Source organism: Artemia franciscana, chromosome 13, assembly GCF_032884065.1.
Source record: "Artemia franciscana chromosome 13, ASM3288406v1, whole genome shotgun sequence".
Classification (NCBI taxonomy): Eukaryota; Metazoa; Arthropoda; class Branchiopoda; order Anostraca; family Artemiidae; genus Artemia; species Artemia franciscana.
The window spans coordinates 11767707-11791067 of NC_088875.1; the positions used below are offsets into that span (position 1 = coordinate 11767707).

General features: G+C 35.8%; 1 protein-coding gene across 1 annotated transcript; it reads right to left on the reverse strand.

Annotated features, from left to right (window-relative positions):
• Nucleotides 1-12241: 12241 nt before the first annotated feature.
• Nucleotides 12242-23322, reverse strand: LOC136034527 (transmembrane protein 14C-like). The gene is made up of 3 exons (XM_065715753.1): nucleotides 23152-23322; nucleotides 17019-17208; nucleotides 12242-12375 (listed from the first exon to the last, which is right to left on the reverse strand). The coding sequence occupies exons 1-3, from the start codon at nucleotides 23228-23230 to the stop codon at nucleotides 12321-12323; spliced, it is 324 nt and encodes a 107-aa protein (XP_065571825.1). The 5' UTR covers nucleotides 23231-23322; the 3' UTR covers nucleotides 12242-12320.
• Nucleotides 23323-23361: the final 39 nt, after the last annotated feature.

Here is a 23361-nt window from a genome sequence, read left to right on the forward strand (position 1 = left end):
CATTTCTTTCATTGTTACGTAATAGGGATTTTAGAGCTCAGAATCCGCTTATGGGGACGCCGGACCTTCAAGACGCCGGGCCCACGTAAGCAATTCAAACTAAGCACTAGCAGTCAACTCCAATGGGGGACCCTAGCGAGAAACTCCACTGGGGACCGTAGAAACCAATTCCAATGGGGGGCCCAAAGAGAATTTTCACCGGGGCACTAGTACTTGATTCCAACAAGAGCCCTAGTAATCGATTCCAAGGGTGCCAGTTGGAATTGAGGAGTGTTGGCTACGATTCAAGGACTATTTTTTTCAAGATGCAGGTGTTTCCTACGTAAAAGGGAGTGTATCCTAAAAAATGCAGGTGTTTGTTACGCAATGGGAATGTTTTTCTTTGAATTTTTAAAGATCTGTGAGGGCCAGGAAAAACCTTCATGGCCCCCGTAAAATCCTGATTCCTTTGGTTGTCACTTAATAGGGATTGTTGGAGTACAGGATCCACTGGTAGGGAACCTTCGGGTCGTCGGGCCCTAACAAGCAATTACAACTAGGCCTTAGCAGACAATTCCAAGGGAGCCCTAACAACCAATTCCGCTGGGGGCCCTAGCAACCAATTCCACTGGGGACCCTAGTAACCAATTCCAATGGGGGCCCTAGCAATCAATTCGAATGAGGCCCTAGCAGCTAATTCTAACGGGATGCACTAGCAGTCAATTCTGATGTGATCCTAGCACCCAATTTCACTGAGGTCCTAGCATCCAACTCAACTGGGGCCCTAACATCCATTCTCACTGGGCCCCTAGCAACCAATTCCAACGCGGTCCATTCTCACTGGACCCCTGGGCAACCAATTCCAACGCGGGCCCTAGCAACCACTTCCAACGGGGGACCCGCTAGTCAAGTGGGGAGCCCCGGGTTTTAACTGAGGATGACGCAATCTTGCGTGACTTGTTAGAGGTCAGAGGCCCGTATAGAATTCTAGTTTGCAACTGAGGACGGCACTCACGTCAGTATTACGTAATGGTTACGCACACATGAGTCTTAGGTAATGACAGTGCACACGTGGGATGCTCTGTAAAAACGGTGCACACTGGTGGAATGATCCACATCACTTTAGAGCGTTTTTTCTTCAAAATTTTATTTTATTCAGGATTTCGTTTACTTTCAAGACGTTTTCTACATACTTTTTATTGCTCATAAAAGTTTTATTAATAAAATATAACATTAAAAAATCATGAAATCACAAAAAAAGTTAATACCCAACAAACGAAAAAAGCGCGAAAAAACCGATATAGAACAAAATATAAGCAAAAAGGCATGAATTAACGAAAGATGGGTCCTTAGCGACAATTCCAGGGGAGTTGTTATTGCAGGTAAATTTAAGTCATATTAAGAGATTTTTCTGAGAGGTTTAAAGAAAATACTTCGTTTCTTTGAACCACGACTATGTATTCTTGATTGCCAAGCATAACAAACATTATAAAATCAGAAAATCACAGAAAAAAGCAATTAGATTAAATAGACAGAAAAAGAATGCTTGAAATAAGCTGATAAGGGATAAAATATAAGCAAAAAAGTGTAAATTAAAGAAAGGCAGGAACCACAGCAACCAAATCTAGGGCAGGTGGGAGGGTTGTTATTAGAGGTAAATTTGAGCCATATTAAGATAAATTTCTGACACGTTTCAAAGGAAATGCCTCGTTTTTTGTGCCAAGACTATGCATTTTTGATTGCCAAGCATGACAAAGATTAAAATATCATGAAATCACAGAAAAAAGCATTTAAACTCAACAAACGGAAAAACAAAACGTGATAAAAGCTAAAAAAGGATAAAATATAAGAAAAAAGCGTAAATTAAAGGAAGGTGGGGACCTTAGCAACAATTCCAAAAGGGGTTTTTTTTATTAGAGGTAAATTTAAGCCATAGCAAGAGATATTTCTGGCGGGTTTTAATGAAAATACCTTGTTTCTTTGCTACCCTCTGGTATTTATTATCATTCCTATGCCATTTTCAGGTATTCTTCATGATAAAAAGATGTTTTAAATCCATTGATTTATGTTTTCGCTGGCCATTCCCAACGTAATAGTCCAGGGCAATTACCGCCAGTGTGCCAAACTATGGCTGGCACATAACACCCTCTGGCACCCCTCATAATTCCTAGGATACTATCAAATATTTTCATTATAAAAATATGTATTAAATCCATCGGTTTTTGTTTTAGCAATCCACCCCTAACGTGATGCCCGTGGCAATTCACGCCTATGGATGGAACTATGGTTGGCGCACGACACCCTCTGGCATCCTTACCATTCCAAAGTCAGTTTTCTCAGATATTTTCATGATAAGAATCATGCTTTAAATCCATCGGTTCGTATTTCCTCCAGCTACCCCACCGTGATGCCCCCATGGTAATTCACGCTACCATTGCACACTGGCTGGAACATGGAACCCTTCAGCACTCCTCATCATTCCTAAGACACTTACAGGCATTTTTGGGCAAAATATCCGTTTACACTAGAATTGATCGTTTAAACTTAGAAGAAAACTTCTAATAGCGTTTCTTTTAATGACTCATGGTATTTAACGATAGCGTGGCCCGATGTAACCGCCCGATGACACACCCTGGCGTGCACTACCATGCCTAAGGTATTTACAACTTGTCACTGATTCCAGGATCTTGTATGCCGCTGCCTCCATGGTAATCAATGAGTGGTCATCGACATTAGCTAGTTTATTGTGATATGTGACAGCCATAGCGTGGCAGTGGCGTGAATCTCCATGTACTATCACGCTGACGGGTGGCTTGCAGAGACACGAATCAGTGGATTTAAAGCATTTTTTATTATAATATCTGATAATCCCGTCGGAAGGTAATATGCACCAGAGGATACCATGTGCCAGCCATAGGTCGGGAATAGAGAAAAAACAATACCAACAGAGAATGAACAAAATATGGAATTAAGTCACATGACTTTTGCCACCTTGAATTTATCTTTAATAAGGTACCCCTTGGGCGTTCCCATTATAAGTTCTCAAAAATATCTCTTAATATGGCTTAAATTTACCTATAACGGGATTAAGCAATATGCAAAAAACATGTTATTAAAATTTGTAATTGTCAACCCGGTAGGCTTAGTCTTGGCTCAAAGAATTGGAACCACCCATTAAAACCTCACAGAAATATCGCTAAATACGGCTTAAATTTACCTAATAACAATCATCACCCTCTTCATCCTTGAATTGACTGCTAGGGCTCCCATTCCCATCAAAACCTCTCAGAAATATCTCGAAATATGGCTTAAATTTACCTCTAATAACAACCCAGTTCCCCTGGAATTGGTTACTAGGGCTCCCGCCTTTCTTTAATTCACGTTTTTTTACTTATATTTTATCCTTTATCAGCTTTTTCGAGTTTTTTCCATTTTTGAGTTTTAACTGCTTTTTCCTGTGATTCCATGATTTAAAATACTGGTGGTACTTGACAATAAGGGATGTAGAGTCTTGGCTCAAAGAACCGAGACATTTTCGTTAAAACCTCACAGAGACATCTCTTAATATGGCTTCAATTTACCTCTAATAAAAGCCCTCCTATCCCCCCGGAATTGATTGCTAGTGTTCACAACTGTCTTTAATTCATCATTTTTTGCTTGTATTTTACCCTTTATCACCCTTTTTCATGTTTTTTTCCAGTTTTTTAGTTTTAACTGTTTTTTTGCTGTGATTTAATGACTTTGTAATACTTGTCATGCTTGGCAATCAGAAATACATAGTCTGGGCTCTAAGAAACGAGGCATTTTCACTAAAACCTCTCGGAAATATCTCTTAATAAGGCTTAAATTTTCCTCTAATAACAACCCTCGCCCTCCCACCCCCTGGAATTGGTTTCAAGGGTTTCCGCCTTTCTTTAATTCACGCTTTTTATTATTGTGTTTTATCCCTTATCAGTTTTTTTCACGTTCTGTTTTTTTCCGTTTGTTGGATTTTAACTACTTTTTCCTGATTTTATAATGTTTGTGATGCTTGGTAATCAGGAATGCATAGTCTTGGCTCAAAGAAACGAGGTATTTTCGTTAGATCCTCTCAGAAATATCCCTTAATATGGCTTAAATTTACTTCTAATAACAGCCCCCCTGCAATTGGTTTCTAGGGTCCCCGCCTTTCTTTAATTCACGCTTGTTTGTGTATATTTTATCCTATGTCAGCTTTTTCATGTTTCATTTTTCCGTTTGTTCAATTTTAACAGCTTTTTTCTGTGATTTCATGATTTTATAATATTGTGTTCAGACGGTGATATGAATCCCAAAACGCAGCCTGTGTGTAGGATATCAAAGGGGCGAATCAACAATATCATAGGTGAGGTTTGATGTGATGTTGAAACTTACAAGGCTTACTTTATTGAAGTAACCAAAAGACAATATTTCAATCCTAACTATACTACTTCTACTTACACTACTACTACTGCTGCTATCATTATTACTGCTACTAAGGCTACTACTATTAATCCTTCTGTTACTGCTACTAATATTACTACTGATACTACTACTACTGAAGATAAAGCTAGTAAGTCGAAATATTAGGAGAATATTGAAACGGCATCACATTAAATCAAAACACCCTATGCGCATAAAGATTGTCAAAAGGACGTATCAGTATTGCTTTAAGAACGGTTGAAGTAGAAACTTTCAGCAAGTGTTGAGGGGGGCGTTAAAAAAATCAAAGATGCTATGTACATGCTCTAAATAATGCTATTACTTAAGCTAAGTGTATTAAGGTAAAGCTTTCAAGGAATATTTAGTTGAACTAAATAAAAACGAATTATGAGCATGTAGATTGTCAAAAAGGTGACACAGCAATATCTGAAGAACGGCTTGCAGTATTAAGTTGGTTCCTTTATGATAAATTGTGAAAAATTTGGAACTAGCCAGAAGGCACTATGTGTATACTAATAATACCAATGCTACGATTGATGTAACTAATGACACGAAGGATACTAAGTGGAAACTTTTAGGGAATGTTTAGGGGGAGTTTCAATTCAACTAAAAGCTATATTCGTGTAGGTTTTCAAAAGGGTATATAAGCAATATCATAGGTAGCGCAGCGCTACCATAGATAGCAATATCATAGAAACATTTAAAGAAGCTAATCCGATTGGAAATTAAAAGTTACAATGCGCTTTTTAAGAGTCAAAAGTGATTGGAGGGCAAGCAGCCCTTTTTCAAAGCCTATTACTCTTCCAAACACATTAAAATTTGGAGACAGGCATATTGTTCAGCATAAATCAACGGTCAATTAACGATGTCTCTAAGGATATTGGGTATGTCAGTTCCCCCTCTACAGTTATGCAATTAGTCCATGTTGCTTTAAAACTAAATCAAAAGACATTGTGTCAATGCTGATTGCCAATAAAACATCTCAACAATACCCCAAGAACGATTTAGTGTATTAAGTTGAAACTTTAAGGGCTACTAAAATTACTACTTCTGCTCTTACATTTTAACTAAATCAAAAGAGTGTAAGTGTATCCAGGTTAGGTGGGAATGGCATTAAATTTTATTTTTTAGATCAGCTTGAGGAATTATAAAACTAAATTCAATAATACTAATTTGTGTCCAGATCTTCAAAAGTGTATATTGTTAAAATTGTCGGAAAATTTTCTCCAGCATACAGATGGTAAGCCAAACTATGGATTCTTATAAAAAAATCGGAAAGATGTAAAATATTATTTTCTTTTTTCCATGAAAAAGATTATGTCAATGAAAAGGAACAGATATTAATTCTAAAAAAAAAACTTTTTCCACAAAATAATGTTTTAAAGAAAAGCCAAGAGCTCCATTAAACGAAAAACGAGCAGAAATAAAGTCAAACGCTCTTCCAGGCACACAACTATTACAAATCACCTTCAATACACAGAAATTATAATAGTAAATTACAGTAGAATAACCAAGTCAAAGTCATTACGAGCAGAGTTAACACGAGTAGGACTGACAACCCCCTTCCCCCAAGCCATCAAAGACCAGAACATAATTTTCATCTGAGTGAAAAAAAAACAAATGAATGCAGATTGACAATTTAATATACATGTACAGATATCTATCCCTTAAAGTCTTAATAAATTTTTATTTATTAGGCCTATAGTTAAAAATTGAAAACGCTTAAATATATTTTGTTTTCAGTAAAGTGCAAATCAAGTTCTGAACTTCAGAAGGTTGGAAAGTCTCAGTCCTGTTCATGTTAACGTCTACTCTTTTTTAGTTTGACTAGGTTATTTACTCTGTTCGGTTTGGGTTTCATTTATCTATTGATGGTGATTTGTGGTAGTTTTACGCTTGGAAGATTTATTATTTGATCTGTTTTACAAATTTTTGGTTTAATGGAGCCCTTTACTTTTCTTCGATAAACTTATTTTGTGGAAAAAGCTTTTTTTTAATTTAACACAAATATTAAAGTATATTCTCCCAGTAAAGAAGAGGCACATGGGGATCGCTTAAGGTATCAGTACCTGGTGACTGTAAAATTCCAAGATTTATGCATACACCTGAATTACCGTAATTATATTCTAGGAGGATTGTAACCATTAGCACTTCGAGTCGGGAGTGTACTTACGATTCAGTCAAAATCGACAAATTCCACCAAAATCGAAACGTCCTTTTTTGGGGCGAATCCTCTGGGGTTGCGATATTCAATCCTCGGTTTTGCTCTACTTGATTATGGAGCAGGCACGTTCGAAGACACTCGGTCTAAGCTCCCATAAACCATGTCCCTGGGCAGGCTTTCACACTGAGATCCCATTTTTTAATTTTTCAGTCATTCATCCACTCAATCATCGGACTTGCATCCCCCCCCAAGGGCTCCGATTCCTTTTGATTTTTCCAAATATCTTGAAGTTTAAGTTTCTGGACTGGATATATTGGGAAATATATGTATATACATTCAACACTAACCTCGAAAAATGTAATAAATTTTAAATTAATATCTTAGAATTTTTATCGACCATTCAATTTTTTTACAAGTGAATCTTTGCAACGAATACTGTTATATTCTCAGTGGAAGACCCAACCCCCTTCCCCTCTGTGACTCTTAAAACGGCACCTCGCTTGTAAAAGGTTCAACGGGTCAAATCGTGTTAATCTCCAAATACATTTTTTAAGTGAAAATGACTCCAGACCTTTGAGGTCCAAAATACTACACCATTTTTGGCGAAAAAATTTATCCGCAGTTCATCCTTAACAATAAAGCATCATAACCCCCTGCCCTTACAAAGGAAAACATATACCGGAGAAAAAATATAAGGCCTCGATTAAATAATTTAGAAAATTATCACTGCATATGGGCAAAAATGAAAGTTATTAAAGAAAATGTGTTTCCATAAAATAAAATGAAAAACATCTGGAGCGCTCTTGGAATTCTTCCAGTTGGACGATAAGGAAAAAAAATCCAGGAACAAAAATTTAACAGCACATACGTTCTCATACAAATTCAAATTAGATAAAAAATTTCGACTATTAGCAAGGAGATAAAAAAGAAAATGTTACGTCTTATCCCAGAATCCAGGGCGTTTCAAACTATAATGACATTGCATGGAAAAAATCTTTATATACAAAAAATGTGCTATTTATTTATTTTTATTAATAAACAAACAAAAAACAAGTTTCTTCAACTGAAAGTAAAGCGCAACATAAAACAAAACGAACAAAGATTACTCCTTATATGAGGGGGGTTGTCCCCTCCTCAAAACCTCACTCATTAAGCTAAAGTTTTTAAGTATTTCTAAAAAGGCTTCTTATTGTTCTAATTAACCGACCCTCGTGTTTCGGAAGTAGTTCTTAAAGAAAGGGTACAAAATTCAAACTTTAGCGTAAGGAGCGAGGAATTGAGGATGAGGCAACCCTTTCATTTACGTAATAATTTATGTCCATTTTAAGTTTCAATATTGCTCCTTCCTTTTAGTTGAAGAAACTTTTGATATTAATTTCCAATCGTTTTTTAAATAATGCAAGGAAATCTGGCTGCACCTCCACGGAGTAATACCCCTCCCCACGGAATTATCCTTTAGGCAATAGAATCCCGTTAAAAATTTACCCCGGACAATTACCCTTAGCATCTCCACGAGTACAACTGAGGCAGAAAAGAGAAAGCAAGACATAAAAACAATTTCTTATAGGAATTATGACAATATCTTCCACTGTAAAACTTCCCCTGAAAAGTTCACCCCCCTAGGAACTTCCCTCCCCATGGAAAATTCTCCCATGTAAAAACTCTCCAGCAGAAAATTCACCCACCTCCCTCCCACCCGAAAATGTATGCATACTTCCCAATAATAAATACTAGGCGTAAACAATGGAAGAATTTTTCTTAAGGACCTTTCGTCCTGGGGCTGCAGGGGGTCATTTTACAACCAAAGGCACAGTTATCCGGCCTTTCAACTATGAGGAACAAGACTGCTATCTCAAAGGACGATTTTGGGGGAAAAAGGTAGGAGAGGGGGGCTAGTTGTCCAAGAATCTTTTTGGTCACTTAAAAAGGGCACTAGAACTTTTACATTCTTCTCAAATTAGCCCTCTCCCAATATTCTAGGACCACTTGGTCGATAAGACCATCCCTAGAAAAGAAAATAATAAATAGAAACATATCCGTGATGTTTCTTCTGGCACAAAATAGAAAATTTCACATTTTTGCAGATAGGAGGTAGAAACCTCAACAGTAAGGTTCTCTGATATCCTGAATTTGATGGTCTGATTTTCATTAAGATTTTTTAACTTTTAAAGAATGTTTCCCTTTTCGCCAATAATGCATATTTCCTCAGGCTCGTAGCCTTTGAGGGGTAACACAAAACTTAATGAAACTTAATATTTGGAATCAGTATAGTAAGTCGATTTTTTTTATATATCTATTGGTATCAAAATTTCGTTTTATAGAGTTTTGGTTACAATTGAGCCACGTTGCTCCTTATAGTTTTTTTACCACGAAGTGTTTGATTTTATCGTCTAAATCAGTGGTTCCCGACCAATTTTGGGCCATGCCCCACCTAGGCATTCCTAAAATCCTGTTGTCGCCTTCGTGATATTCAAATTTTCTTATTCAAATTGTACATGTATTCATCTGAAAGAATGTTAAAGGCCAATAGCTTGGTATCTTTTTTCGGATAGTCCTCTAGGCACATTTTATACTAACGAAAAATAATGTGTGACCACAACACCTTTCATACAATGTATGTCGTCATTTTTCTCCTTTTTTTCAAAATTAAGGCTTTAAAGTATGGTCAGCCGAAGAGTGCATGTCCTACCCACCAAAACATTGCCAAGCCCCACTGGTGGGACTTCGCATTCACAGGTCTAAGTCAAAGATTCTCCTCATTTTGTTCGTCCTTTTTTATGTTTAATCCAAGAATTATCAATTTGTTTTAAACATTTCGAATACCTGTTTTTCACTGTCAATAAAAGTCCGGGACAAGCCTCTGTGAAGTTCAATAACAACTGCGACTATCGCTACTACTGTGAGCATTATATGACTCTCTTTGACTAAATGTGGTTACTGTGGATCCATTAAACGGGTCGGGGTATAAACTATAACATAAGAGACATTCAAAAAACAAATTTAAGAAAAAAAACTAAAATCCAAAGCTATTGTTTTGGATATTTTTTTTTTATATCTGGAGACCTTAGCAATTTGTTTCTCGGAAACTAGTGTCTGTTCCAGTTCTTAGAATATTGAGTCATGTCTACCTATCTTAGGAGAAACAATTTAGCTTAAATTAAGTGCCACCTCTATTACCTCATGATATGCAATTACAATTTCAGAAATTAATTCTACACAATATCAGGGTAAAGAGACACATTTAAGATCATGAAATGGTAGGAGTCGACAATAATTATTGTCTCATAATTTTCTGCTCGTGTAAGGAACTTTTGCAAAAACATGGCACTCAGAATTTGTGCATGATTTTCTTATTGCGATACCCGTAAGACAGAATGGTCGCAAAAGCCGGAAAATAACTTACGTAATTCTTACAATTATATTTCCCTCTGTGGCCTACAATCTTTGAGTAACGAACTCGAAGGGTTGGAGGCAGGTGGGGCAATAACTACTTCCTCGACTAGTACTACCCCCTCATATTTTGAAAAATACTTTTTTATGTATTTTCACTGAAAAAAGCCTTCCGAGTCTAGGTTTTGAAAAATAGATTTTTCTATCTTCATTTTCTAAATTAGGAAAGAACCTTCCCCACCCAATAATTTCATGAATTGGCACCCTGGTTGAAGTTGCCCTGTAAAGGTATTTATTAAACTGATAATTTTAAAAAGCAAAGGGGATAATCCTCCTTGTAAAGATACTTTCAGAAAGGGAATACATAGATCCCAAACTAAACCGTTAACCCCACGGTTGCTGCAAACTGTAACTTACTAAGGCATTGTAACCATAAAGAAGTGAAATAATACTTTTTATGCAACTCTGAAAAAGTTATGCCAGCTTTCCTTCTAACAGAGACAATCTGTCTGGGCTTTACTCTAATAACGTATTCAAGTCTTTAATCCCATTGACCAAATTTTTCATTTTGACAATGAGAAGCAACAACAAAAGAGAGAATAATGAGGACTTTTTTCCCAAGAGAGTGAACCAACAAAACCTATTTGAATATTTCGGCCCTATATCTAAGGGCCGTCTTCAGCAAAGAAAAAATAAAAAACAATAAAATACTTACAATAAAAGTTCTTATTTTAATTTTAAAATAACCTTGGCATCATTACTTCTTAACGAAAAGTTCAGCCAAGACTTTTATTTTAACTTTATTGTAACTTTTAACTTTTATTGTAAGTGTTTTATTGTTTTTTATTTTTTCTTTGCTGAAGACGGCCCTTAGATATAGGGCCGAAATATTCAAATAGGTTTTGTTGGTTCACTGTCTTGGGAAAAAAGTCCTCATTATTCTCTCTTTTGTTGTTGTATTATGGAAAGGCAGCGTGGTCTTCGTCATTATTGACAATGAGAAGCTTGTCGAAATGAAACTCTAGGCCATTGTAACCAAAAAATTAGGAAAGCGTTTTGAACAAAAAACTGTCAAATGAGAAAGAATCGCCATTTGAAGCTGACATTTTTCAGGAATGAGTAGCTACAGTTTCAATAACTGAATAACAGAAAGATTAATCCCATTAATAAACAGAGAATGTAAAAGTGAGAATACCATCAACAGTACTAGAAATATCACTAGCACGGAAGAAAATATAATATTTATTCCCAGAAAACGTTCTATAAAAAGGAAGATAGTATTCAATGAGCAATGCTGCATCTGATGCCAGGCCAAAACCAATTTTCACCAAAACTGGTTCCAGAGATGAGACAGGGGAGAAGAATATATTCTAACGCCTTACTAGGGTTGCTATGCACTTCAATAAGGCAACAAGGAAAATAGTCAAAGGGGTTTACCTTTCTTAAGTATTCAGGTTATTGTACTGCACAACAAACTATCGAGCACCATTGGGTAACCGGGTTCAATTTCAAAAAGAAACCGGGGATGCAAAATCAGAGGTTTAATTCCAGTTCAATGGTGAGATCTGAGGAAGATAGCACGAACGATGTGTGAAAGCATAGAACGGCTGGTCGCCGAACTCCAATTGCACTTCCTGGCTGAAAGGGCAAGAAACAGAGATCATTACCATCCATAGGGACTTCTCCATACTTTACCTCTTTTACCTTTATCAAAGGTGATTAAGTGGTATACCATCAAGGTCAATCGAGCCAAACTTTAATATTTTTGTAGAATTTGCAAAAGATGACAAAGAAAAAGCATTAATTTGACATTGTTATTCTAAATGACAAATATGAAAAACTGAGGCAACTATAAAGAAAATATGGTGAGTAATTAATTGTTTAGAAATTGAAGCACTTAAATCATCCTCAGAAGAAACTGGATAGGGTTAATCACTCTGGTCTTTATCACAAAATTAACATCAGATCATTCCTCTGATAAGGATGGGACATGAAGACCCAATGATGTATAGAGATTTTTTTATACTATAGTTTAGTTTTTTCCTTAATTTCAAAGATGATCCAACTAGTAGGCCTGCAGCAACACACCCCTAATAGAATCCATAGCTTAGCCTTATCTTGAAATTTCGTTGGTTAAGAATCGAAAATTTCAAAAGACAACCAAGTTTTCGGATTTAACATTAAACTTAGAAACAATATTGTAGATGTCGGTTACTTATTTCTATTATCAATTTCGTCGTTTCGGTTTCCATACCCTTGCGTCACAACTTTTATTCTAGCATTACAAAATTTTATTCATCATCCATATATTTCCAAACACAAAACATGAAATGAAAGACAAAACAGTCTATTGTTTCTTTACTGAATATGCCCTGAGCGCCAAACGTCCAACAGTGAGTGCACTAGAAAAGAAAATTACTTTTAGAAAGCCATCCACAAGAAAATACCTCAAAAGACCATACATAATTCTATAATACTTACTTACTTTACATTTAACGTGAAACTAGACGCCACTCCACCTTACCCTAGTATCCATAATTTCACCAACAGAAGTCTTCCACGAGGTATGGTCATGTGCAATAGTTTCGATATGGTACATGCAATCTCTCCCAGAGCCGACCAAAGAGGTGGAAGCCTCCAAACGGTTCATGTCGCTTTTTACCATTGAGGTCTGCTCTAGTTTTTTATAATCTTGAACCTTGAAAACCCACGTTTCCCGTCCATATAGAAGAGTGCTTCTGATGATTGCTACATAAGCTCTAATTTTTGTAGTAAGGCTCATGTTTCGACGCTTCCATGGTCATTTAGTGAGAGGAGCAAAGCTCACAGACGCTAGCCGAATACATATTTCAATTTCATGGTTAGATCCATCCCCCCTTCAATCGACAAAGGATCTAAGGTACACGAATTGTCCAGCTTGCTTAATGCTGTTGCCGTCCAGGGACATAGAAGGAGGACCCTGAGTATGTACTGAGACCCTTTGGTCTTTGTTGGATTAATTATAAAACCCACCAAGCCAGAGTAGTGTGCAACTCTTTCCAACACCATTTGGGCCTTCAATGAATCATCCTCTGCGAGGGCAAATAAAATCAGTATAGTCTAGGTCAGTGACCTGAGCACCTTTCCCAAGCGTTACTGTGTGCTCACAACTGTTTCTATAATCCAGTCAATTTCGTAAGTGAAAAGGGTTAATATAGGCCTTTATAACAGGGATACTACTACTACTAACAACTCATTGCTGCACTAAGCCATTCGAGGCCAATAGAACTGTACATACTCTTCCTCTATCCCAATTTTGTTCTAAGTTTCCCTCTTTACTCCCTCCAAAGAACTTCTCATTTCCTTTAACTCCTTTCTTACGACCTCTTCCCCTTCTATTCGAGGATAACAAAAAACTATAGAACTATGCTTTTTGTCTAGCCCTAGACGGAGACAGAGATGAATGTCAGATAATGTAAAGAAAAGTATCAAAGTATGTCCAGAAACTTTGCGTTCTTGTTTTATCCTGGATAAGTCATTGGATTTTTCACTTGGACTAGAAATATTGGTTCAATAATCTGATAAATTTAGCTAGCCACAAACCCTGTAAAAGTATAGGAATTTTTGCTAGATATTTAGAAGAAAAGAAATTATTTGATAAACTTGTGACTTAGTTTATTTTTCTGTGAAAATACTACAGAAAAGTACGTGAAAATCCTCTGTCGTATCATTCCCCAAATCATAATTAACGCTTTTAATAGCAAATTCTGAAGATTTAAAAATAGAGAAAGAACCTTTGAAAGAAACAATCAAATACAACAATTTGGCAAATGAAATATCAGTTTTCTATTCTTCACTCATTCAGTGCTCTTAATGCCTTCTTCTGAATTAAACACTTCAAACAAAGTTTTTATTTAATTTAATACAGACAACTTCGCTGATTTAATTATCAGGGTAGCTTACAGTCTATCTATTTTAAAGCCTCCTCCTCCCCATCTCTTATATCTGTAGGCTATATATCCCAGGCATATAGAGAAAAGTTCAGTAATTTCTTTGGTTTCAGGTATTTTGTAACATGTTTCTCAATAAGAGTTTGGGCATAGAGCCAAATATTACCAAAATATGCATTAAGGAAGAAATGAGACACAGTTAAGTTGGTTAATGTACAATTTATTTATTATTTCGCTAGTGTGAACGCACCATGTTAATATATGTTTTAATATTAATTTGAAACACGCAAATCAACATGTTTGCAATTTATTTATTTATTAATACCAAATACGGTAAGCTTTCAAGCTTATCGCAATAAACATAATAAATAGAAAACAATGACAATACTGACAACATAATACACACATACAAATCAATGAAAATAACAACTACAACAAACACTGACAAATAATACTATAAATTATTTTAAAATGATTTACTTTGAAAATTTGTTTCTGCTAGTTCTGTTTTGAATCTGTTTATGTCATCTGTTAGAAATGTTTTAGGTGGAAGGTCATTCCACGGCTTCCACACCCTGCTGTAAAATGAATGTTGGCCTATTTTCCTTTTTGAAAGTGAGGGGTACAATTTATGTGGGTCATAACGGGTCCTGTTAGTGTCATTAAATGTGAAGAACTGTGACGTACTTATATTATCAATGCCTTTGATTATACAGAATGTGTTAATAATGTCTGCCCTATCCCTTCGGAATTGAAGACTTGGCAGTCCTAGCCTGTGCAGTCTATTTTCATACGGCAAATTTAGTGCAGAGTAACACTTTCTGCACATTAGCTTTTGGACAAGAAAGTTGGATATCTTGCTGGATTTTTGCTAACAGCATCTTTTGAGCACGCCTTAGAACACATGAACAGCTAGCAGGTATTTAGTATTCCAAAGTGATAATAGATAGACAGACCTGAATAACTGGTTTTGCCTACTTTAAACACCCTATGAAACCTTTCTGGGTGACATGAAAGAAGAGTCCAAAGAGCTCACCAACGCGTGCAGTGTCTGCAGTCAGTACTTGTGTATTATAAGCCACTCAAGTTTACGCTGTGTAAAACTCAAGAACAAACCAGTATTTTCGTTAGTTTCTTTTAGCTTACCGTGAGACAAGACAAAGACGACTGATAGAATAGGGGGGAAATAAATAATTTGGACTATATATTTGCACATTAGGGGAGGGGGAGATAAAGTATTTGGACAATTGGAAGTTAGAAAACAATTCTTACTTCACAATATGCAGAATAATTGTACCTAACACATTTTCTATGCAGACTCACTATACTTTACCCCCCCCCTCCTAATGTGCAAATATATAACCCAAATTTGTTTTTGAATTATTGCATTTTCATCATATTTTGTGATATTTCATTAGAACCAAACTTCAAAGATACGGGTTCTAATTAAATGATGCACTTGAGTGGCATATAATACACAAGTGCCCTGCAGTCTATTACACATTATCTAGCAGCATAGCCTATCTGCCCAAAGCCATAAGAAAAACAAACATAGCATATACTCTTCTGTGAGGGTCGAAAACCTAAAAACAAGAAATACTCACGTAAGGATGGTTTCAAGTACACGTTATATTATGCCACAAGATCCTATCAGAGTTGAGAGTTGTGAACATTACCATTCTCTTGTCATAAGAAACGATCACGGTGGCCCTTTTAGGAGCAACCTACTAGGAGAAACCCTTGCCCATAGTAACCAAAAATATAAAACACATTTTGAAACAAAAAACTGTCAAACAAGGAAGAATCACGTATCATCTATGACGATTTACCGCTTATCTTCCTCCTCTTCTCGTTTTTTTTCTGTCATAGCAAATGAGGCACTGAAACTTCATAGAAAGAAGTTTAAGGATTCAAGTAAAATGAAAATGCCATACTTAAGTGCCTTTTCAAAGTAAAAATAATAACGAAACAAAATACAATTTTTGACATATCTCTTTTGTGTGATTAATACTCAGAATATACTTTGAAAAGAGAAGCAAATACAAATATAAGGAGAAGAAAATTTCAAGCAAAATTCAGCAAAGGAAATTTTTATAAGCCTCCGTTAGTGAGTTTAAAACTAAATGGATCGAATTTCCGGATCCATTAGCAAGTTCCAAACCCTTTAGGATGGCTAGGTCAGGAAGTAGTGTTTGAGTTGAGGTTAGGGGGCCTGTGTTTCTGTTCCCTAAATTTCCCTAATTCCCTGAAAAAAGGTGTTTTAATGCATCAACAAATTGGTGAGCAAATCAACACCGTTTTGCTAAATTAAGGGACTGGAAGGATTTTTCTAAACTACACATCATCGTCCTCAAATAGCCTCCAAAAGAGGATGCACTCAGTGGAAAGCAACTATTCTTAAGTAGCCATTTTATATCAAGAATAAAGTTAAAAAGTAAACTCCCTTGATACATACTAGAGAAAGAAACAAGTATATTTTGGCACAAAGAATAATTAAAGTGAAGGAAAATTATGTTAAATTAAGAGGTTAATAGAGAGGTTAGCAGGCTACTTGCAAGCCTTTTCATTTCACCAAAGAAGTAGAAAACAAATCCATCAATAATAATTGTCAAGCAGTAAAACATTCTCTCGGTTGGTAAAAACGGTTGTTTAAAAATGGTTTTCACAGAATTATGGTGGAAATTGAAATTTATAAAGGAATGTAATGACAATCAATAATTCACTTACATGTAAAGTTAAGAACAAAACAGGGGCGTAATTTGCTAAGGAATAGGGGGGCTACCCCACCCCACCCCTTGCCCACCAGACCCCAGCTTAACCCCCTCCACATTGAAATTTAGTTTCTTCAAAAATCTTGCCTAAACTAAGGTAGGCCTGCATAATTCATACATCCTTAGAAACGGTTTAGTTTTCTTGGGTATAGCCTTACCTTTATGGTACTATATAGCTCATTTTTCAGTTTTCAGAGTCATTTTCAGTTGATTTGGAAAAATTGAGCAAAAAAATCGATAGTAATGATTTCCATGCAAAGTACTTGTTTTCATAGGCTCAAGAACTATGCTGTCAGTGTATGTAAACCTTTTATAAACTCAAAAAATTTAAATGAAGCCACATACCTTAGTGCAAAAATGGCACCAGCTGGGAAAACCTTGTAGGTCTTGAAGAATTTTTGTCCCATTACACCTCCCAATACTGCACTTGCACCCATGGTGAGATAATAATTGTTTGGATTGTTACTCAACTGGTAAGCACCAAGCCCAAGAAGGGAGCCAAAAAGAAGGCCCATAGCAAGAGAAGGAACACTACCTAGAAGATAGGGTACAAAGAAAAGTATTAAAATTCTTTTTTCTATTTTTAGCTATTTATTAGTGCTGTCATGTCTAAGGGTTATATCCAAAATTTTCATGCGTTACAGACAACTACCAAAAACCAATTGTTAAGCTATTCTCAAGCGGTAGACCAGCAAGGCAATGTATATTCCATCACAGATCCTGCCCTGCCAATTGTTCCTACAATTAGCTCTGAAGTGTGAAAATTTCAGATATGTCTTTAGACATTAGGGACAACAACAATGATATTTCAATGAAGTGTTTGCATTCATTACTGGACATAACCAAAAAAAAAAAATTATGGGAAGACAATATGTAAGGATTATCCCTGAAGGATATATCTAAAGCAACCAATGTCTGCATTCCATATGTCTTCTCTCCTTATGTTCTAAATTCCTAAATCCCAATCCCCTCAAGATATGATACAATCTTGCCCAAACAAATGGCAAGGACACAATTTGGGGAATACTCCAAATGACAGGTAGACATTCATATAGCCATAAAGAACTTAGGAGGAGAGGACATGGAAGGATTTCTCCAGAGTGATGCATCTCAAACCGCCAATGTCCTAATTCTTGAGTACAGAATTCACAATTTTTTCTTGATGAAATGGAGGGGGTCTTTCTGACTGAAAAAAGGGGGAAGAAAATAAATCTTGGGATTAATTCATTCCAATGAAACTGTTCTAAAATATGTCATGGATGATATGCACACACAGGCAAAAAAAACCTTGTGGTTAAATTATAGTAAAAGGTTTTTCTGGAAGGACACATCTTAAAGCACCAATGGCTGAGTTTTCAGGTATAGATTTCATACCTTTTTCTTGGGGGTATCCTTCTTTTCAGTCTTAGAACAATCTTCTCTAACTGGCAAAAATCCTGAATAACAAAATAAGCTTCTCTGTTGATGACTTGAAATTTATTGCTTGTGCAGATACATTAGAAAATATTGAGTCAACCTAACTGGACCTTGATGCATTCACTGACTGGACCAATATTTGGATGCTTGAATTCAATGTATCAAAATCCAAGACTCTCCACCTTGGGAAGAAAAACCCACACACTCAATACCATATGAACTGTAATGACAGGTCCTGTAAAGCTATATCTAGCAGCCATGTAGAGAGATCTTGGTGTCCTGGTACACAGCAAGTTGAATTTTCCTATTCATGCACAAGCAACTATTGCAAAGGCTCATCAGACACTAGGCTTAATTAAAAGCACATTCACTAGCAGATCTCTAGCTGTTATGATTCAGTTTTACAAGAGTCTAGTTTGACCAAGGCTAGAGTTCAGAATGTGTATTGCATGCCCAATCAAATCAACAGGAATCAGTCAACAGGAGGGCAACAAAAAGTATAAAAGACCTCTATGATGCACATTATCCACTGTGTCTCCATGGGTTTAGAATAACATCTCTAACACATCATTGCAAAAAAGGCAATGCAATAACAGCATACAAGCTTCTAAATGCTGAGGATACCCTTTCTGGCTTTTTCCAACTGGATAATTCCAACAAAACTTGTGGTCATCCTCATAAGCTTTTCCAGAAATAAGCACACACCAGACTAAATAACAAGTTCTTTTTGAAGAGAGTAGTTAGCTTGTGGAATTCCATTAGCAAAAAAATAATTACCTCTATCTGCATGGATATGTTCAAATAATTAGTGAACAGGGAGTGGCTCAACAAACCATGGTGCACTTTTTAGGATACCACAGATGACTGACTATCATCACTGAAGCTGGCAGACACAGGATTCATCCTATTTCTAGCAAGTGTGACTTAAGGCAATAAGGTTCTATAGAATTCAGAAAAAAAAAATTAATTCAAAAATATCTCAGTACTGCTTTAAATACTAATACAATCGTTGAAGTTGTATTTTCAAAACATAAAGTCAAAGAAAACATAAAGGAATGTAGATTTAAGCAGAAGAATGTATTAATGACATACAAATTGTTGGGTGACCAGGATACCATCCTTAACCTGTTTGATTGCCAATAGCACCTCAAGAACAATAAGGCATCCCTGAGGTCCCCAAAAGTAAACAAATGCCAAGCTTCAAAACTAATTTTTCTCTAACCATGTAGTTAGTCTATAGAACTTCCTTGCCTACAATGTACATTATACCTCTAAGTATTGAAGCCTTTAAGCCAGCAGTTGATTGGTGCAGTAGGTCAGGGCTTTTAGTTTGTGGTGTGCATGATGACAGAGTTGTTCCTAGGGCTGGTGGCAACAAGTGAAAAATTCATTACAGTGCATCCCTCCTCCTCAAACTCAATCATACAAAAAGACAAATCAAAGTGGAAAATTTGGTTGAAGTAGGCAATCCCCCTGCCATGCCTTCCCCCAGATGTGAATCCCTGACCCACTTGCTTCTCCCTCTAAAATTACTCTGTCTCATGAGCAGAGTAACCATTATCATTACCTGGGGGAACAGAAGCTAAAAAGAGCTTAAGAGTGAATATAGTAGTCAGAACTGTATCCAGGGGGTGGTTTGAACACCCACCCTTAATAAAAAAAATGTTTGTCTCATAAAATGTAACAAAGTGCATACAAACAAAGTTTTAAAGCATTTATTTTTGTACCCCCCCCCCCCCTAACCACAACAAAATAGCCTTACTGTCTTTTTACAATATTCTAGGCCTTAGAAATACAGGAGCTTAAAAACAGCTATAGTTTAGGCTCTGGATTTATTCTTGAAAGTCTCATTGCCCCAACTTAGCCACTTTCTAAGATGACAAAAAGCCCCTTGCCAAAAGTAAATCTAAAAATTCTAATCATGTAGGTTAGATGACAGTAATGAAATTGGGTAAACATTTTGACATTCATATTATTGACTTATAAGCAAAGTGAACATATCACTAGTTGTCATTTTTTGTGTTCTTTCTGAATATAATAACTGCTTTTCTTGGAAATTCAATTTTAAGCCTATTTAGGACCCTTGAAAATAATAATATTATTCTATATTTTTTGGATTTAAAAATGGGTTATAACATTTGTTTCAAACTTATTATTTGATTCTAAATGCATTGATTGTGAATTGCAGCATTAATTTGTCAAGATTAAGTTGATTAAAGAAATTCTAAACAAATCTGCCATATTTTCTTCTTAGTCTGTTGGGCTGCTTAAAAACTGTTGTTCAGCCTATATGGTGAAAAATATGAAAGCAAACAAGAGATATAGCAAATGGAAAGATGAAGAAATTGTTTTGAATTTTTATCCAACTTAATAGTGATAAATCAATGCTTGTGAATTACATTACTTTATAAAGATGGATTTAAAATACTATAGTGAGTTTGAAACCAATGTTTTAAGCTCTTTTTATACTCAAAACAAGAAATTTTGGGTAAAGTGTATTAACAGACTCTTCAGGTAGCTGAGAAATACACTTATCTTTATAGTCAGATTTGTATCCCAAATCTAAGTTTAACATACATTTGCATCAGAAATAAGCTTTACCCCACATCCCTACATATAGGCCTACCATTTCAGGGTATATAATTGCACATTAAGGGGGCGGGGTTAATTTCAAACTTACCTCTATAGTCAGAACTACATCCTGAATCCCAATTTAACATGTATTTGCATCAAAAATGGACTTTACCTCTCACCCCCCTTCCTAATTGTTCCAATAATTATCCAGAATTGGTATATATAGCTATAGGGGTAGGCTAAAGTTCATTTCCAATCCTACTGCATGTTAAATTTGGATTCAGGATGCAATTCTGAATATAGAGGTAAATTACTTCTTAGCTACCTGAAGAGTCTGTTAATATAGACCTTATTCAAAAATTTTTGGTAGTTTTCAAGGGTTCAAAAAGGGCTTAAATATTAATTTGCAAGATAAGTGCTTGTTATAGCTTATTCTTAAAGAGCATAAAAATGAACCTTTCAGTGATGGGTCTACAGGCTAAAGTATGTCCTGGGAAGGTATTTTGAAGTACTTACCTCTACTACTTCCCTCTCTGGAGGACCCTGACCTTTGATGACCTTTAAAAATCTGTGTGTTATAAAAGTAAAAACCTTGCAAATAGATCTTGTGCTTAAATGAAGTACAACAAAATTGTTTTTAGCTTCAAAGCTTTGCTCAATCCCAATTTATAAGGCTTTAAATATATATAAATACATTTCCTAAATTTTGAAAAGAAAACATTGATATGACTTAAAATTCTACTCAAATAAAATGAATTGCAATTTCAGAACTAATACCAAAGAACCTGATAATTGAAAATTAAGGTAAAATGTTGTTTTGTCAAAATTTCAATGGGTAGTCTGGAGACCTATCATATAGGCAAATTTCAGGACTCTAGAGAGAGAAAGAGTAGAGGTATGTACTTCATAATACCATCTGGGACATACTTTAGCCTGTATGCTCATCCCTGAAAGATTCTTTTGGTAAAATTCTAGTTAATTGACTTCTTGCTATTGATTAGGAAAATGAAACTTTCAGGGATGAGTCTACAGGCTAAAGTATGTCCCGGGAAGGTATTTTAAAGTACCCACCTCTACTCCTTCTTGCTCTAGAGGGCCCTGAAATTTGCCTACATGACAGGTCTATACCTATTGAAATTTTGACAAAACAGCATTTTACCTTAATTTTTAGTTACTAGTTACTTTTTCTCTGCCTTTAGTTCTGAAAATACAATTCCTGTTATTTGAGTAGAATTTTGAGCCATCCCAATGTTTTTTTTTTCAAGATTTAGGAAATGTATTTGCATATCTTTAAATCCATATAAAATAGAACTGAGCAAAGTTATGAAGCTGAAAACTATTTTGTTGTACTTCAATTAGGCAGAAGATCTATTTTACAAGGTTTCACTTTTATAAAACATTTTTAAAGGTCGTAAAAGGTCAGGGCCCTCTAGAGGGAGAAGGAGTGGAGATAGTTGTTTCAAAATACTTCCTGGGACATACTTTAGTCTGTAGATTCATCCCTGAAACTTTCATTTTCCTAACCTAAACCTTTTCTATAATAGCAAGAAGTCAATTAACTGGAATTTTACCTGGTAAAATTCTAGTTAATTGACTTCTTGCTATCTCAGAAAGGGTTTAGATTAGGAAAATGAAACTTTCAGGGATGAATCTATGGAATAAAGTGTGTCCTGGGAAGGTATTTTGAAGCAACTACCTCTACTCCTTCTCCCTCTAGAGGCCTCTGACCTTTGATGACCTTTAAAAACATGTGTGTTATAAAAGTACAACCTTGCAAAATAGATCTTCTGCTTAATTGAAGTACAACAAAATTGTTTTCAGCTTCATAACATTGGTCAGTTCCACTTTGTAAGGTTTTAAAGATATGCAAAAACATTTCCTAAATTTTGAAAAAGAACATTGATATGGCTCAAAATTCTTCTCAAATAACAGGAATTGCATTTTCAGAACTAAAGGCATAGGAAAAGCAACTAGTAACTGAAAATTAAGGTAAAATGTTGTTTTGTCAAAATTTCAATAGGTCAAGTAGGCAAATTTCAGGGCCCTCTAGAGGGAGAAGGAGTAGAAGTGGGTACTTTAAAATACCTTCCCGGGACATACTTTAGCCTGTAGACCCATCCCTGAAAGTTTCATTTTCCTAACCTAAACCCTTTCAAAGATAGCAAGAAGTCAATTAACTAGAATTTTACCTTTTACCCTTCTTTTTCCTAACCTACCCCTTTCCAAGATAGCCAAAAGTAGCTGAAGTAGAATTTTACCAAAAATAACATAAGAACCAGATGTCACTAAAGGGCCCCTATAAAGTACAAAGGAATTTAAAAGGGTGGTGATCAGTGTGTTTGGAAAAAGTGGTCAAAAATACATCAAATGGTAACCTATGTTTATCCCGGACCTTTAGATAGCCATAAAAATCAATCCAGAAAAGAAAATGTAGTCACTCTCATACAACAGAAATACAAAAGCTTGAAATAAGTGTATTTATGATTACCTGCTTTTACATATCCAATAATACCCCCTCCAGCAACAAGGGCAGCATAACCATAAGTTAAATAGTCATTGGAAGCCATATTTTTCAAAAGCAGTACCCTATTTATTTTCGAAAAGTCCTTCTGAATTTGTCGACAGTGTTGTCAAACTAAAATTCTATTGGACTAAGCGAGAATGGACTAGCTGTCACTGTAAGGCCGACGATTTCTTA